This window comes from Anomaloglossus baeobatrachus, chromosome 2 (genome assembly GCF_048569485.1).
Source record: "Anomaloglossus baeobatrachus isolate aAnoBae1 chromosome 2, aAnoBae1.hap1, whole genome shotgun sequence".
In the NCBI taxonomy this organism is placed as follows: Eukaryota; Metazoa; Chordata; class Amphibia; order Anura; family Aromobatidae; genus Anomaloglossus; species Anomaloglossus baeobatrachus.
The window spans coordinates 565,807,424-565,826,484 of NC_134354.1; the positions used below are offsets into that span (position 1 = coordinate 565,807,424).

General features: G+C 46.6%; 1 protein-coding gene across 2 annotated transcripts in view; it reads left to right on the forward strand.

Moving 5' to 3' along the window:
- DOCK9 (dedicator of cytokinesis 9) overlaps positions 1-19,061 on the forward strand; it is a 426,004-nt gene that overhangs the window by 174,291 nt on the left and 232,652 nt on the right. For both annotated transcript variants that reach the window (XM_075336721.1, XM_075336720.1), the window contains exons 3-4: positions 13,444-13,533; positions 16,210-16,292. In XM_075336721.1, coding sequence (XP_075192836.1) covers positions 13,444-13,533; positions 16,210-16,292 — 173 coding nt within the window. The remainder of the gene's footprint in view (positions 1-13,443; positions 13,534-16,209; positions 16,293-19,061) is intronic.

Below are 19,061 nucleotides of genomic sequence, written 5' to 3' on the forward strand. Positions count from 1 at the left end.
CCCCATCCTGTTCATATACCCCCATCTTGTTCATATACCCCCATCCTGTTCATGTAGCCCCCATCCATCCTGTTCATGTAGCCCCCATCCATCCTGTTCATATAGCCCCCATCCTGTTCATATACCCCCATCCTGTTCATATACCCCCCATCCTGTTCATATACCCCCTATCCGTCCTGTTCATATACCCCCTATCCGTCCTGTTCATATACCCCCATCCTGTTCATATACCCCCATCCTGTTCATATACCCCCCATCCATCCTGCTCATATACTCCCATCCTGTTCATATACCCCCATCCTGTTCATATACCCCCATCCTGTTCATATACCCCCCATCCATCCTGTTCATATACTTCCATCCTGTTCATATACCCCCCATCCATCCTGTTCATATACCCCCATCCTGTTCATATACTTTCATCCTGTTCATATACCCCCCATCCCTCCTGCTCATATACTCCCATCCTGCTATATGCCCCCATCGTGCTCATATACCATCCTGGTATATGGCCTGTATCCTATAGCACAGAGAAAAAAAACCAAACGTTTATACTCACCTTTTTCTCACTCCCTCCAGCACCGATCATCTTCCTCTCTGCACCGCTGACCTGCGTGTGTGGAGCCGTTCCCCTGCAGCACGCGATGTCTTCCTGTCTGTGCCGATCAGCTGATAAGCACAGATCAGCTGACCGGCACAGACAGGAAGACATCGCGTGCTGCGGGGGAACGGCTCCACACACGGGGACGGGTGAGTGTACTGTACTGATTCACTGCACCCCGCGCTGATAATGATGTGCGGGGGGCAGTGAATACAGCCGCACATGATCACTCCAGGCTGTAATTGCCAGGGGTGATCATGTGGACCGGCTCTTTACTATGCGCACGTCCCCGCTCGTCCTCCCGCCCACCTGTCAGCGCCGGCTTCTGCGCTGAGAAATGGGCGGGAGGATGGGCGTGCATATGTAATGAGCGGGCACACGTGGTCACGGCAGGCTGCTATAGTAGCCTGCTCGTGCCCCCGATGACCCGCTCCACCGCAGCACCCTCATTACCCGCAGCCACAGTCAGACCATAAGACGCACCCCCAACTTTCCCCCAACATTTGGGGGAAAAAAGTGTGTCTTATGGTCCGAAAAATACGGTAAATAACATTTGTCTATTTTTGCACTAGTGCTCTTGTTCTCTTGTGTTTTATTATGTATATTGAGTAGGGCTCAGCAATGGTTTTTGCCTGATTTGTAGTACACCTATTGCTAATATGTTGTGTACCAATTTGAGAATTTTTGTATTCATCATAAAATTATATATAGGCATAGAAAACATTACACTAACGCATAGAGAATACTTGTGTCTACAAAATAATTAGCAGAAGAATTTGTGATTGAGCACCATCATAGTTTATTTCTTTATATTTTGGACTAGAGGATGCTTAAAGGAGTTGTCCAATGAAAAAAAATATTTCTAAATGTGCGTAAAAGAACATTATCCAACTTCTTCTGTACTTTAGTTGTGAAGGTGTCCTGACCTGAGGACTTATGCCTCTCGGGGGCCTGCAGTTGTGTGTTAGGCTATGTGCACACGTTGCTTTTTTTCCCGCATTAACGCTGCGTTTTGAACTGCAGCGTTTCAGTGCCAAATTGCATGCGTTTCCCCAGCAAAGTCTATGAGAACTCCAAAAATTCAAAGTGCACGCTGCGTTTTTAAACGCAGCGTTTTGGATGCCAAAAATCGCTGCGGAAAAAAAAAGCAGCATGTCACTTCTTTTGTGCGTTGTAGCTGCGTTCTCCACCCATTGAAATCAATGATGTGGGTCAAAACGCAACCAAAATGCACTTGGACTGCATTTTTGTTGCGTTCCGCATGCTTTTTTGACAAACAAAACGCAGGTCTTTTCAATCTCTCTCTGTCTGTCAGTCGGTCTCTTTCTCTGTCAGTTGGTCGCTCTGTCTGTCTCTCTCTCTCTGTCCATCGGTTGGTCTCTCTGTCTGTCTGTCCCTCTCTTTGTTGGTTGGTCTCTCCCCCTCTCTCATACTCACCGATCACTGGCACGAGGCTCCACGGCTGTCACAAAGCTCCGGCGGCTTTTCCTTTTTTGAAAATACCATCCGCTCATTATTCTATCTCGTATTCCCGGTTTTCCCTGTCCACCGGCTCCTATGATTGGTTGCAGTCAGACACGCCCCCACGCTGAGTGACACCTGTCTCACTGCAACCAATCACAGCCGCCGGTGAGTCGGTCTATATCATGCAGTAAAATAAATAAATAATTTTAAAAAAACGACGTGCGGTCCCCGCAAATTTTGATACCAGCCAGGAAAAAGCCACATGGCTGAAGGCTGGTATTCTCAGGATGGGGAGCTCCACGTCATGGGGAACCCCCCAGCCTAACAATATCAGCCAGAAGCCGCCTGGAATTGCCGCATCCTTTAGATGCGACAGTCCCGGGACTCTACCCGGCTCATCCCGAATTGCCCTGGTGCAGTGGCAATTTGGGTAATAAGTAGTTAATGGCAGCCCATAGCTGCCACTAAAGGCCCCGTCACACACACAGATAAATCTTTGGCAGATCTGTGGTTGCAGTGAAATCATGGACATATTGTTCCATTTGTACACAGCCACAAACCTGGCACTGATTTTGCACAATTTCACAGCAACCACAGATCTGCCGCAGATTTATCTCTGTGTGTGACAGGGCCCTTTAGTCCTAGGTTAATCATGGCAGGCATCTCCCCGAGATACCTTCCATGATTAAACTGTAAGTTAAAGAAAATAAACACATACACCCGAAAAAATCCTTTATTTGGAATAAAAGACCAAAAAAACACCCTCTTTCACCACTTTATTAATCCCCAAATACCCCTCCAGGTCTGACGTAATCCACACGTGGTCCTGCAAACGCATCCAGCTCTGCTACATGAAGCTAACAGGAGTGGCCACAGACCACAACCGCTCTCTGTCAGCTCCACGCAGCAGCTAAAGTGATCTTGATGACGATGACGTCACTCAGGTTACCCGCAGCCACCGCTGGATCGTTCAACAGTGACAGCAAGTCGCCAGAGTGACTGAAGTGAGCTGCACGATCTGCGATGACATCACAGGTGAGTTGCGGCCTCAGGTAGAGGACTCCAGCTGGCCGCGGGTAACCTGAGTGACGGCACCGCTGATCGTGCTGCTCACTTCAGTCACTCAGGAGATTAACGGTCACCGGTGAGTCCTTCACAGGTGACCGCTAATCAGGACACGACACACAGACAGAGCCGGGGGATGACAATAAAGTCGGGTGAAGTTCATCAGAGTTCATTTTCATTCCGCGACTCTGTGTCTGCTGTCAGCTGAATTGCCGGGGGAACGCACTGTCAAAATGCATCCAAAACACATGGAAAATGCATGCATTTTGGATACATTTGTTGTTTACAAACGCAGTGTTTACATGTGTCCAGTCTGCCAGAGGGTGCGTTCTTTTCCGCACTACACAGAACGCAACTTGCGCACATACCCTTAGGCTATGTGCCCACGGGGACATTGTCCTGCGGATATATCCGCAAGACATTCCGCAGGTGCTCCCAGAAATCCGCAACAGAACTTTCTCTGTTTCAATGCTGCGGATATACAGCGGAATGTCGTGCGGATATGGTGCGAGCATTCTGCATTGAGGAATACAGTACCATGGCTTCGGCACTGCATCCTCAATGCAGAACAAGTGCTGCAGTGATCGGGGTGCTCATACTTACCTCCATCATGCAGCACCTCGCTTTCCGGCGGCCGGGTCACTGTCAGGCAGCGTCTGGTTCACTGTGCTGGAGGTGGGCGGCTGTCACATGACCGGAGCTCGTGCAGGCCCCACCCACCTCTTCCTTCCTGTACCTGGCTGGATCCACCGCGCCGCTGCCGCTACACCAGACAGAGAAAGTGACTCGGTCTCTATCAAGGCAGGTAAGTATATGGGACCCTGCGGAGAAATCCGCAACAATAATTGACATGCTGCAGATTTTTCCGCACAAAAATCGCACGATTTCCGCTGCGGAAAAATCCGCAGCGTGGGCACAGCATTTCCCAAATGCCATAGAAATGGCTGGGGAGTAGCTGTGCTGCAGATTTCTGGAAAATCCGCAGCTTTTCCGCGAGAAATCCGCTGCAAAATCTGCGCATTTTCCGCAGCGTGGGCATATAGCCTAGCAGACGATGCAGAAAGAGGCTGGCTCAGCATTTGTATTGAGGCAGTCAGCCAGCCCCTTCATACAGCATGGATGATGTGCTGATTAAGGCTTTGTCCTATGCAAAGAACTAGCCAGATGTGAAGTTACCGAGACCAGGGACTGGTGCAGATATCGTCAGATCAAGGCACCTGTTATATTTAAAGTATATTATAACTTTCTATTATTAAAGTCTATTATTAATTTTCTTGTTTTAGTGTGATATTTTTACACCCTTCTAAATAAATGTAGTGCTTCAGTTTTTCATAGCCCTTTTTTGAAAAGCCGTTATTGTCTCCAGTCTACCCATTGCTGTGCTAGTCTTTGTACTGATAAATTGTAGCAAGCTACCAGAGAACCTGAGCAGAGCTTCAGCTGACGCTTCAGCTCTATCTAGACTGGTACAAATATATCCCCTCCTGACCTAAGAGCAGAACTAAGTGGGTCGGCTTGAGCGGCCAGTCAGAAACCCAGCCTTCGCCTATGCCGGGATTGATGCCTTAGCCGTGACACGGAAGCAGAGGATGTGCTGTTGGGACTTATAGTAGATACCTGAACATCACTTATGAGAGCGGCAAATGCAAGATTAAGGCTATGTGCGCACGCCGCAGATTTACAGCGGATTTGCTGCAGAAAATGTGTCTAACATTTCTGCAGTCATTCCTCAGCAATACCCATGGGTTTGAAAAAAAATGCTGTGCGCACACTGCATTTTTTTTTTTATACCTGCGGAATTTCTGCTGCGGAATTAACGTGCATGTCACTTCTTTTCTGCAAGGTACCTGCGGTTTTTGCCATAGATAGTGGTAAAAACCGCAGGAACCAACCCGTGGCAAAATGCGTCAAATCGCGGCAAAAACACGGATGCGGTTTTACCGTGTTTTTGCCGCGGGTGCGGTATTCTGCCAAAGGGGTGCAGATTTTTCTTAAAAGTCCATTTTTTGGTGCGCACATAGCCTTAAACTACAATCTCTTATTCATTCGGTGCTACACCCTACAATGAGGCATGCTTAAAGGGAACCTGTCGCCTAGAATATGCGTTCTGACCTATCAGCAGACGCATGTGTGCCCTAATTACACCTCTCTACTATTGTTGAGCGGACCTGAACTGTAAAAATCCGGATCCGCGCGGTTTCAGCGTCCGGTCCGGGTCCGGGAATTTTTTTTTTCCTCTCTCTCTCTCTCTCTCTCTCTCTCTCTCGCTCTCTTTCTCTCTCTCTCTTTCTCTCATATCTCGTATGTAAGTAGCAGGGAATGTGGACACAGGGTCGGCGCCTTGCCCTATGGACGTCTGCATATTTCCGTGGGATCACGCCCCTGTGGGCGTGATACCATGGAGCGACGTCCCAGTCTCTCATTCTATCCTGTGCGCATTGCAGCAGGCTTCTCTTCCGGGTTCTTCTTGTCAGTTTCAGACGCGCACTGCGTGTCTGAAGCCGGCGCGTGAATATCCGGAAGAGAAGCCTGCTGCAATGCACGCAGGATAGAATGAGAGACTGGGACGTCGCTCCATGGTATCACGCCCACAGGGGCGTGATCCCACGGAAATATGCAGACGTCCATAGGGCAAGGCGCCGCCCCTGTGTCCACATTCCCTGCTATTTACATACGAGATATGAAGGTAATAAAACGTTTTTTATTACTTTCATATTATACAATTTTATAACACAGGGATGGGTAGAGAGGTGTATTAGGGCACACATGCGTCTGCTGATAGGTCAGAACGCATATTCTAGGTGACAGGTTCCCTTTAACCCCTTCACGACCGCGGGCAGTAAAATTACGTCCTATTTTAACGTGACTTAACGACCAGGGACGTAATTTTACTGCCTAAACTTCATTTGATTGCCGTGGCCATAGCAACGGCTTTCAAATGATGTCCCCTGCTGTTTCTTACAGCAGGGGACCTTTGCTTGACCCCAGGGGGGGCGGCATCGCCACCCCCTATCGACGATCGATGTGATTGGCTGTTCAAATCTGAACCGCCAACCACATCGATCGCACTAATTTCGGCAAAAATAATGCCCGAATTAGTGCGATCCTGTGAGATCCAGCTATGAGATGCCGCAGCTGCTGCAGTATATCATAGGTGGACCTCAAACATGTCTCCCCCAGCCCCTGCAGCACTGATTGGAGCGATCGTGCTATGACGCGCAATCGCTCCAATCAGTGTGCAGTGGGGCGGTGTGATTTGCCGGTGGCCGCCCTCCCCAGGCCTGTGCTGGCATGCGAGCCCTCCCCCAACATGTCTGCAGCGTGCAGTGGCTGGTACTTGTGGTACCACGCCACCGCCGCTGCTGCCGCCGCCGCCGCCCTAGCTGTCACCGCTGCTGCACGTGAGTACTGTGCTCACTTTGCAGCCAGCCCGTGCGCGCTCCCGTGGTGCCCCTGCGCGCTCCCGTGGTGCCCCTGCACGCTGCCATGGTAGCCCCTGCCGTGCCCCCCCGCGATCTGCTCCCCCCAACCCCCCCCCCCCCCGACATCCCGATCTGCTCCCCCCTCGATCTGACTGCCTCCCCCATTATCTCTGTTCTGCAGCTCCCTCTCCGGTCTCCCCCTCTGCTCTACCCCCTCCCCCTCTGCTTCCCCCCCCCTCTCTGCTCTCACCCCCCCCCTCTCCCCCTCTGCTCTCCCCCGACGTCCTCTTACCTGTCTTCACCGGCCTGATCACATCTGCGTCCATCGCTGGGTCCTTCCTGGGCATTCTGCTGATCTGCCTGCTGCTCCTGTAAAGCTGTCCATCTCTCTGCCATCTATTCCTCTGCAGCTCTTCTGGTCAGTGATCCTCCTGCTAGTCCTCTGGGTACTGTAAGTATAACTTTTTTTTTTTTCCGTATCCCCTGTCCATTTTTACACCTCATCTGTCATCTGTCCGTGCGTCCCGCCAAGCGCTGATCAGGGATGCAGATAACGGATCGGCATCCCTTCTCAATTTTTGGCGTGACTTTTTTTTTTCCGTATCCCCGACGCTTTTTGTATCGCATCCGTCCGTGCGTCCCGCCAAGCGCTGATCAGGGATGCAGATAACGGATCGGCATCCCTGCTCAATTTTTGGCGTGACTTTTTTTTCCGTATCCCCGACGCTTTTTGTATCGCATCCGTCTGTGCGTCCCGCCAAGCGCTGATCAGGGATGCAGATAACGGATCGGCATCCCTGCTCAATTTTTGGCGTGACTTTTTTTTTTCCGTATCCCCGACGCTTTTTGTATCACATCCATCCGTGCGTCCCGCCAAGCGCTGATCAGGGATGCACATAACGGATCGGCATCCATGGTCAATTTTTGGCGTGACTTTTTTTTATATTTGCGACGCTTTTTGTATCGCATTCGTCCGTGCGTCCCACCAAGCGCTGATCAGGGATGCACATAACGTATCTGCATCCATGGTCAATTTTTGGCGTGACTTTTTTTTTTTTACGTATCCCCGACGCTTTTTTTTATCGCATCCGACCGTGCGTCCTGCAGCGGCCGATCAGTGCACTGCGTCTGTGCGTTTGAAAAGTCAAATGGCGCTCCTTCTCTTCTGAGCCCCGCCATGCGCTCAAACAATTTATTTCCACCACATATGAGGTATCTGCGTACTCAGGAGAAAATGCACAATACATTTTATGGTGCATTTTTTCCTGTTACCCTTGTGAAAAAAAAAGCTACCTAGTTGAAGCAACCGTTTTGTGGTAAAAAAAAAAAAATTCTTTTCACGGCTCAACGCTATAAACTTCTGTGAAGCCCCCAGGTGTTCAAAGTGCACATCAAACATCTAGAAAAATTATTTGAGGGCTCTAGTTTCCAAAATGGTGTCACTTGTGGGGGAGCTCCACTGTTTAGGCACCATAGGGGGTCTCCAAACGTGACATGGCGTCCGCTAATGATTCAAACCAATTTTGCTGTCAAATGGCGCTCCTTCTCTTCTGAGCCCCGCCATGCGCCCAAACAATTACTTTCCACCACATGTGAGGTATCTGCGTACTCAGGAGAAAATGCACAATACATTTTATGGTGCATTTTTTCCTGTTACCCTTGTGAAAAAAAAAGCTACCTAGTTGAAGCAACTGTTTTGTGGTAAAAAAAAAATTTTTTCTTTTCACGGCTCAACGCTATAAACTTCTGTGAAGCCCCCAGGTGTTCAAAGTGCACATCAAACATCTAGAAAAATTATTTGAGGGCTCTAGTTTCCAAAATGGTGTCACTTGTGGGGGAGCTCCACTGTTTAGGCACCATAGGGGGTCTCAAACGTGACATGGCGTCCGCTAATGATTCCAACCAATTTTGCTGTCAAATGGCGCTCCTTCTCTTCTGAGCCCCGCCATGCGCCCAAACAATTACTTTCCACCACATATGAGGTATCTGCGTACTCAGGAGAAAATGCACAATACATTTTATGGTGCATTTTTTCCTGATAGCCTTGTGAAAAAAAAAGCTACCTAGTTGAAGCAACCGTTTTGTGGTAAAAAATTTTTTTTTTCTTTTCACGGCTCAACGCTATAAACTTCTGTGAAGCCCCCAGGTGTTCAAAGTGCTCACCAAACATCTAGAAAAATTATTTGAGGGCTCTAGTTTCCAAAATGGGGTGACTTGTGGGGGAGCTCCATTGTTTAGGCACCTCAGGGGGTCTTCATACCCCACATGGCGTCCGCTAATGAGTGCAGCTAATTTTGCATTCAAAAATTCAAATGGCGCTCCTTGCCTTCCGAGCACTGCCGTGTGTCCAAAGATTTGATTTCCACCCCATATGAGGTATCTGCGTATTCAGGAGAAAATGCACAATACATTTTGTGGTGCATTTTTTCCTGTTACCCTTGTGAAAAAAAAAGCTACCTAGTTGAAGCAACCGTTTTGTTGTAAAAAAACAATTTTTTCTTTTCACGGCTCAACGCTATAAACTTCTGTGAAGCCCCCAGGTGTTCAAAGTGCTCACCAAACATCTAGAACAATTATTTGAGGGCTCTAGTTTCCAAAATGGGGTCACTTGTGGGGGAGCTCCATTGTTTAGGCACCTCAGGGGGTCTTCAAACCCGACATGGCGTCCGCTAACAGGTGCAGCTAATTTTGCACTCAAAAATTCAAATGGCGCTCCTTGCCTTCCGAGCACTGCTGTGTGTCCAAACATTTGATTTCCACCACATATGAGGTATCTGCGTACTCAGGAGAAAATGCACAATACATTTTATGGTGCATTTTTCCTGTTACCCTTGTGAAAAAAAAAGCTACCTAGGTGAAGCAACCGTTTTGTGGTAAAAAAATTTTTTTTCTTTTCACGGCTCAACGCTATAAACTTTTGTGAAGCCCCCAGGGGTTCAAAGTGCTCACCAAACATCTAGAAAAATTATTTGAGGGCTCTAGTTTCCAAAATGGGGTCACTTGTGGGGGAGCTCCATTGGTTAGGCACCTCAGGGGGTCTTCAAACCCGACATGGCGTCCGCTAATGAGTGCAGCTAATTTTGCGTTCAAAAATTCAAATGGCGCTCCTTCCCTTCCGAGCTCTGCCGTGCGCCCAAACAATTGATTTTTACCACATATGGGGTATCAGCGTACTCAGGAGAACATGCACAATAAATTGTATTGTGTACTTTCTCTTTTCTCCCTTGTAAAAATGAAAATTTTATGGCTAAAGTAACATTTTTGTGTTAAAAAGTAAAATTTTCATTTTTTCCTTCCACATTGCTTTGGTTCCTGTGAAGCACCTAAAGGGTTAAACTTATTGGATGTGGTTTTGAGCAGTGTGAGGGGTGTAGTTTTTAGAATGGGGTCACTTTTGGGTATTTTCTGTCACCTAGGCCTCTCAAAGTCACCTCAAATGTAATGTGGTCCCTAAAAAAAAATATTTTGTAAATTTTGTTGGAAAAATGAGAATTTGCTGATGACCTTTGACCCCTTCTAACTTCCTAACGGAAAAAAAATTTGTTTCGAAAATTGCGCTGATGTAAAGTACACAAGTGGGAAATGTTATTTAGTAACTATTTTGTGTGACATATCTCTCAGATTTATGGGCATAAATTTTCAAAGTTTGAAAATTGCGAAATTTTCAAAATTTTCGCCAAATTTCCTAAATTTTCACAAATAAACGCAAAAAATATCGGCCTAAATTTACCACTGACATGAAGTACAATATGTCACGAAAAAACAATCTCAGAATCGCCAGGATCCGTTGAAGCGTTCCAGAGTTATAACCTGTCAAAGTGACACTGGTCAGAATTGCAAAAAATGGCCCGGTCATTAGGGTGTTTTAGTGGCCGGGGGTGAAGGGGTTAAAGGTGCATACCAGTCTCAAGACGCTATCTCTTATCCACAGGTGTATCTAGGCTTTCCAGCACCCGGGGCAAAAATTCAATTTGGCGCCCCTCCCATGTGACCAATTATTTATATGTGATTTGCACACTTAGTCACGTGATGACAAGCTGCTCTTAATAATTCTCTCGATGTATAAAGAGAAACATAGGAAGAAAAGCCAGTTGTCACATGCAAGTATGAAAATCACATATGAGTGGAGAGGCCATGTGGTGACTGCTCGAACCAAATGCAGAGCTGAATCCTGACAAGGAGTATATTACATGCTGTTAGGATTGAGCTACACTGTTTAATTTTATAAGTACAGTAAAGTGGTTGTCCAGGTTTGAGATAAAAATCTGCAGTCACTCTATGTGTCACTCTATGTGTCACTCTATGTGACTGTAGACTTCTGAATTCTCACACTGCACATTGTCAGGATTCTCTGATGCCGGTGGTGAGACTGGGAGGTCACGAAACTGCAAGTATGTGATTTACATACATGTGGTAACGTGTAGACTAGACATGTATGGCCTCGCTCAATGAACATTTATTGAGTAAGGCCGGACACGTCAAATCAGAATGTGGCCAGAAATATAAAAATCTCATACTTGTGCTCACATGACCATCCACTATTGCCACTGGCACCAGAGAATCCTAAAAGTGTGCAAGCACTGTGAGAATTCAGAAGCCTGCAGTCACCTACAGTGACTGGAAACTTTCATCTCAAACCTGGACAAGACTTTATTATAAATTTAAGCAGTGTAGCCCAATTCTAAGTAAAGGGGTTGTCCAATCTCACAATTTATGTATTGTTACTTGTGTGCAGGATCAGAACTAGTAACAGCACCAGAACCACCAGAATTACAGAAATACATAATTATAATCCCTATCAGTACAGAAACACTGCATCACAACCACCAGCAGTACAGAAATAGATCCATATAACCCCCTCAGTTCAGAAACACCGCATCAAAACCCTCATCAGTACAGAAATAAATAATCAGAACCACAAGCAGTACATGGTACATCATTTGTAATGTCAGGTCAGACACATAGACATTTATATTGGAGGAATCTACAGTTTCCAGTACATCCTTTAAGGGAATCTGTCACCAGGATTTTAACACCTAATCTAAGAGCAGCATAATGTAGGGGCAGAGATCCTGATTCCAGCGGTGTGTCACTTACTGTGCTGCATAGTGTAGTTTTTCTAAAATCACTGTTTATTCAGCAGTAGATTATCATTACAGGACTGCTTGGCATGCTGCCAAGTAGTCCAGCATATTCATCAGCTCTGTATAACTGCTAGATCTGCAGCAGAGAAAACATTGATTTTATCAAAATGACAGCAAACAGCTCCGTAAGTGACACATTGCTGGAATCAGGGTCTCTGTCTCTACATTATGCTGCTCTCAGATGGGGGAGCAAAAATCTGGTGACAGTTTTCTTTTAACAATGGTAAGGAGATACTTGGGAGTTCTCAGTCACCATCAGACTGTGGACCATACTGGAACTACAGTAAGGCCTCAGTTCCTCTTGCGTTTTGCATGGACGAGTGCAATCCGATAAAACATTGAATTGCACTCGCACCAGTGTAAAACTATGGGGCAGTGTCCATCTGCGATTGATTTTTCATGCTATATTGGCATGAGAAAAGAATTGCAGCATGCTGCGAGTGTCAGAGTCTCAGCTCACACACCCATACAGGTCTACGGGAGCAGTGAAACATACACGCAGATACAGGGGGAGATACAGCTCTAGGGTGGTATACTGCACTGGAGTGGGGGGGGACATACAACTCTTGGGTTATACAGCACTGGAGTGGGGGACCAACAGCTCTGGGGGGTATACAGCACAGGTTGGTGGAGATATAACACTGGGGTGGGGGGAACAGATAGTTCTGGTGGGTATACAGCACTGGGATCAAGGGACAGACCGTTCTGGGGGTATACAGCACTGGGGTCAGATGACAGACAGTTCTGGAGTTATATAGCACTGGGGTGGGGGTATAGACAGTTCCGAGGGGTATACAACACTGGGATCAGGGGATAGACCGTTCTGGAGGAATAAAGGACTGGGGTGAGTGGGACAGACATTTCTGCGGGGTATATAGCACTGGGGTCAGACAACAGACAGTTCTGGGGGTATATATAGCACTGGGGTGGAGGGATAGACAGTACTGGGGGTATACTGTACAGGGGTGGGAGGAGATACAGCTCTAGGGTATACAGCACTGGGGTGGGGGATACAGTTCTGCGGGTATACAGCACTGGGGTGGGGGGAGATGCAGCTCTAGGGTATACAGCACTGGGGTGGGGGAGGGGGGACAGGACAACAGCGTGGCGGGATGTGGATGCTTCGGCACCTGTCTTCATCTGGGGGTTGAGCCTAGAATGTATGGACTCCTTCCAGGTTAGTTGGCGTGACCATGTTCATGGCAAATTAAGTCATACCTGGTAGGAGCACGTACATTCTAGCATCTACCTTCTCTGTTGGACGGGAGCGCAGTGCACACTGTGCTAACTCCGCCCACAGACAAACTTAGACCCTGCATGCAGCAGTGAAATCTGCGTGCAGGTGTGGCTTTAAGAGCCTGCAGCCTGGAAAGTGCGGCTGCTGGCATGAGCGCTGCGGTCCCCGGAACTCGGCCCAGGGGACGCAGCATACATCACCGCCCTTGCTGACTGGTTCTGTCGCCGGCCCTGGCTGCCGGGAAGACTCGAGTGCTGCATTAGTCGGCCCGACAGCGCTCCCCCTGACACTACTTTCTCCAGTAGTTGTCTGACAACCTCCCCAGGTGGACAAAATCACACAGCAGGTTCTCACATTTTCCTCCACATGTCAGACCCTATTGCACTTGTTTTCCGCCTTCTGTAGGAAAGTGGAGAACAATGGCTCTTCATGCTCGTTATGTTTTGTATTGTTTACTGTAAAATATTGTAATTAATGATAATTTTTCAAAGTGTTCTTTCTCTACTCTAGATTGCTACCTTAAGGAGACAGGGTCGATATATATGTTCAACAGTTCCTGATAATGCAGAGAAGGAGGCGCAGAGTCTTTTTGTCACTGAGGTAGGCGATTATTTGGGATAATATTGTGTCTGTATTTGTTGCCTCTGTACCACCGCGTTCATTTGCAGTCTTGAGTGCTGCCCTTTGGGCTGGTGGGCTGAGGCACGCATTGTCTGGCTTTAAACAAATAAACTGTCTGCGTATATTACATCTGAATTCCCCCGGACATCAGTTTATATGTAGAAAGGGCGTGTTTATTATTTCACTCTACGTTTATAAGGGCAGGGCACTGAAATCTGGGGGGTTTATGAAGACTATCTTAGAATGGCGCCACTCCTGTTTTGACACATGACGTATATAGTAAGACTGCACCTTGTCCTGCAAACATATTTCCCCTTCTCCAATGCCAAGTTTCAAAAGCAAAATAACATGGTTGTAATTTGAGGACATGTCCTCCTTCTGGGCTTTTGTTACTATACTTGTCACTTAGTTCGTCCAGGATTACATGAGAAATAAGTAAACTTTCTGCTCGGGATATGCCTCTACATAAGATGGGATCTGTAGTGTTTTAGGTTTAGATTTTCTAAAACATTGCGATAATTAACTTTATTATTTAGTTTTCTGGAAAATGTGATAGATTTAAATGGACTACAACTTCTATGTTGAGTTCTTGATTTATTGGAAATACTATCTTACAGCAGCATGTGTTGAAATTCACATAATGATCTAGCTCCTGTATATGCAAGTGAGCATTAGTTTTTCTGAGATGTATAAAATAGGTTTTTCCAACAGGATGACCTTTCTCCTGCCATATTGGGAATTATAGACATCATAGCGGAGGGTGTTCCGCTGAGGAACGTCATCTATTGGTACATTTAATGGAAGATTTCTAACTAATGAGCACCGATCTACGATATAACAAGTCAGTCAATGATTATTTTCACACAGATCAATACATGGAGACGAAAGATCATTAATACAAACCTTGCTCTGTAATGGCAAACCTGACCTATCCCTGCATCTCCTGATCAGTCATGCAAAAGCCAGCATGTAATGCTACAGTTCACCTGCAGTGGCCAAATGCGGCTTTCTTGGGTGGTAACAGCTGATCACCAGGGTTGAAGGGTTAAAGGGAACGTATCGTCAGAAAAAAAAAAAAATAAATACCTGAAAAAATGTAAAGTAATATTATTTTAATGTTTTGTTTAAATATTATTTTCTTTTTTTAATTGAGCAAAATGTAAAAAAAAAAATTAAAAAGTTTAATATTTTCCACTGTTTCCACTGTTAAACACTAGGGGGAGCAGCTTCTGAAATCCTACAGAAATCCCACTGTAGGAAAAAGCTCACGTTACAGCTTGCAGTAAAGTGGGTGGAGTCTGCTCTCCTGTGTGTGATGGCACGCCTCCACCTCCCAATCTGAGTGTTTACAAAGGATAACAGACAATGACATGTAGGGACACAATGCAGAGCCATTTTGTTGGTGACCAGAAATGTCTAAAGTGTCACCAAAGACAGCAGGAGTATCACACAGGACAGGATTAGATACACGGCCGTGCACACAGCATCACCCAGGACAGGATTAGATACACAGCTCAGCAGACAGTATCACCCAGGACAGGGTTAGATACACAGCTCATCAGACAGCATCACCCAGGACAGGATTAGATACTGTCTGATGAGCTGTTTATCTAATCCTGTCCTGGGTGATGCTGTCTGCTGAGCTGTGTATCACCCAAGAGAGGATTAGATACACGGCTCAGAAGATAGTATCAAACAGGAGAGGATGATACACAGCCGTGCAGACAGCATCAGCGGCGGTACTCGCATGCAGTGAGGCACGGGCACACACATGCACAGCAGCGGCGAGTAGAGCGGTGGCTCGGGAGAACGGAGGGAGGAAGTGTCATCGGAGACGGTAACTGCGGGGGGAGGGGCAGTGGTAGCAGTAACGGGGGCTGGGGAGAGCGGAGGGATGGGGTGTCAGCGGAGACGGTAACAGCGAGGGGGAGGGGTGGCACTAGCGGGGGCTGAGGAGAGCGAAGGGATGGGGTGTCGGCGGAGACGGGAACGGCGAGGGGGAGGGGCGGCACTAGCGGGGGCTGAGGAGAGCGAAGGGATGGGGTGTCAGCGGAGACAGGAACGGCGAGGGGCGGCACTAGCGGTAGCAGTAGCGTGGGGGTGGGGAGAGCGGAGGGAGGCGGTGTCATCAGTAACGGGGGCAGGGGAGGGGAGGCGGCCTGTACTCACACATCCCGGCGGTTGACAGGGGGGAAGTGGAGCAAACAGCATACGCTGTGAGCTCCACGATGATGGCGCTGAACTCCTCCCTCTGCTGGGATCTGGACAGCCCAGAGGGCGCGTCCAGGTCACAGCATACGCCCACTGTAACGTTAAACATAGGGTCGGATAGCGACCACTATTCTCTATGCACAGGGGCTGCCATAAAGGAGTGTGTAACTGTCGTTACACACACAGCAAATCCAACATGGCCCCCAGTGCATACAGTAAAATTAGAATAACAGAAAAAGTAAATAAGCTACGATTTTCATTTTGTATTAGAAATACTTGATTTCAGAATCACTATTTTTAATACAAAAATAAAAAAACGCGATACTGTCCCTTTAAAGTCGTCAGACCACAGTCTTTACGGATTTGCTTTCTCAGCTGAATGCACAAGACTTAATTGTACCATCATTAAAATATATATATTTTTTTTTCTGATTCACTTTTTAGTGTATCAAAACGTACAACTCTGATTGGCATGTTGTCACATATAAATATGAAGAGTACTCTGGAGATTTCCGACAGCTTCCAAGGTAAGTTCTTCTATACTGACAGCTCCTAGATCCTTCGCATCTATTTAATGCATGGGTGGCATAGGTGTTCTGAGTCCTGAGGGAATTTTTGTGTAGTTTAGGCATCTTTTCCATGTTCTAGTTGGCAGACTGACCTATTACAAATCATTATTGAATAACATCCAGGAAATCTACATTTAGCAGGGTGCCGTGGAGGGAGGTGGGAACCTGCAAGTGTGTGTTACTTAATGTATTATTTGTATTATTTTGGTTTCAGTACTACTTTATATTGTATTTAAGAGCATTTTTTTAAGGGATAACTTTGCGGAATGGAGGTCAGTCATGTGAACTTCCGCTCCATTCACTCTTAATAGGACAACCAGAGATAGCCAAGCACTGGGCTCGGCTGGTCTCCAGCACTCCTACAAGAATGAATGAAGCAGCAGTGACCATGATCGACCACCACTCACACGGGGCTCTTCAGAGTCCTAGTTATCTGGATTGAAGAGTACCCAGTCGATCATGAAGTCATCCTCTATCCTAAGTGTAGAGGATAACTTGCAGACTTGAGAATACCCCTTTAACCTAAACCGCGAAATACATTTTCATGGGGTATTTTCAGGTCTATAACCGTTTTTACTCATTTCCAAGTGAAAAGCGATTGCTAACATAAACCAAGTGTTAATTGTGTGTATACACAAGAGAACAAAAGAGGAAAGCTGATTCCAAACAGAATAAAAAAAAAACCCCACACATTCAGCACATTTTTACTTTCTTAGATCATGACTCAGTATTGTGCTTAACCTGCAGACATTATTTTCCCATTTAGATATTATTTATCACCCAGACATTTCTGCATCCAAACCAGTTATATTGCTTATTACTCCTGTCAGTGAACTTAATGTAAAGGCGACTGAAGAAGTTAGAGTAGATGCCCATTACTACGTGGCCAAGGATGGCGGGGTCCTTTTTCAGATTTCGCATAATGATCTAGGTTTTTGAGGTACAACTTTATATAGTTGCGAGATATGTTTTTCACATGGAGACTTGTGACCCATGTACAAGTGATTGGTCGTCATCCCAGCCTTGATAAAACAGTTATCACCTATTCTGTGTTTTTTTTGGTAACCATTGTTAACCTCTTTTATGGGTTATTTTGATGCTACTCACTTCTGCATTGGGAGGTTGACATCCCCGGTAATGACACATCCACACATACATGCCAGGATGCATGCATCCGTCTTATTCTAATGAAGGTATCTATAGGCTTCCAAATTGGGGAAGTGAATGGTGCTTGACTAAACCTCTACGGGTTTTTACCATCTCACAACATTTATGGCATATCCACAGGATATGCCTAAAATGGTCCTATGGAAGCAGTTCCCACCTCCTATGACTCACACCAAGCCTGAGAAAAGGGCCCTGACATTCGCCGCCGCTTGAAATCCCAAGTAAATGAATTGTGAGAACCGCACATGCATAACCACCTCTCCATTCCAGACAGTTGGGACATGCATCTTCAAGGGGGTACCGCACTAAAAAACAATAATTATTTTCTGTAGGCAAGTGGGTTGGCAGTGCTGCCCTCTCCCACTAGGTATGCTCACTATACATTCTCCATGCTCAATTGGCTAAGTAATGTTCATGAGAAAAACCATCACAGCGCCGAGAGTGAATGATTGTTTTCTTAAGCCCCTCTCAACGTTCTTGGGCTAGTTTGCAATGGCAAACTTTAAGGAGTAACGAGCCGACATCAAATTCTGTTTCCTGTTAAAGAAAACCGCGTCAGAAGGAGATCTGTTTGAGAGTGTGTCAGGAATTGAAAGAACGGGCCCTGATTTATTTTGTCAAGTCATCTCAAGGGATGAATCTTGGTGTTATGGCTGTGATCCTGAAACAAAACCACAGTCCAGCCAGTGGAAGACAGCTTCATCGCCAACACCAAGAAAAGCACAGCAAGTGAAATCAAATTTGAAGTCCAAGATGGTTTGTTTTTTAGACATCAAAGGAATCGTTGACCTTCAATTTGTTCCTCAGGGCATCACAGTGAACCAACATTACTATCTGCAAGTGCTGAAGCGATTTGTGTGAAGTAGTGAGTAAAGGCCCAGTCACACACAACGACTTACCAGCGATCCCGAAAACTATGCGACCTGATAGGGATCGCTGGTAAGTCGCTGGGAGGTCGCAGGTGAGATGTCACACAGTCAGATCTTACCAGCGATGCAGGAACAATACAGGTCGCGGTAGCGACCTGTATAACGATCTCAGCAGTCACTGTGACCCTGTCACACCGTGTCAAACACAGCGATGTGTCCTGCCCAGCAGGACATCGTCTTTGAAGAAAATGGCCTGGACCATTCGGCAACGACTAGAGATCTCACAGCAGAGGCCTGATCGCTGGTAGGTGTCACACATAACGAGATCGCTAACAGGATCGCTACTGCGTCACAGAAACCGTGGCTCAGCAGCGATCTCGCTAGCGATCTCGTTATGTGTGACGGTACCTTTAAAAAAAAAACAATCTGAATTGGTGCGATCAAAGGATAGGCTGCTTTATCATGACAGTGTGCCTGCCCACACATGGCCAATCAACCATTTTTGGCAAAAAACATTAGGACATCGGTTTCTCACCACCCTTACTCGCCTGACCGAGCCCCCTGAGACGACTTCTTATTCCCAAGAATGAACAAACGCCTAAAGGGACAGCTTTTTCAAGATGTAGAAGAGGTTAAGAAAAAATAACTGGAGGCCTTTAGCAGCATTACTTCAAAAAAATATCAAAAATTC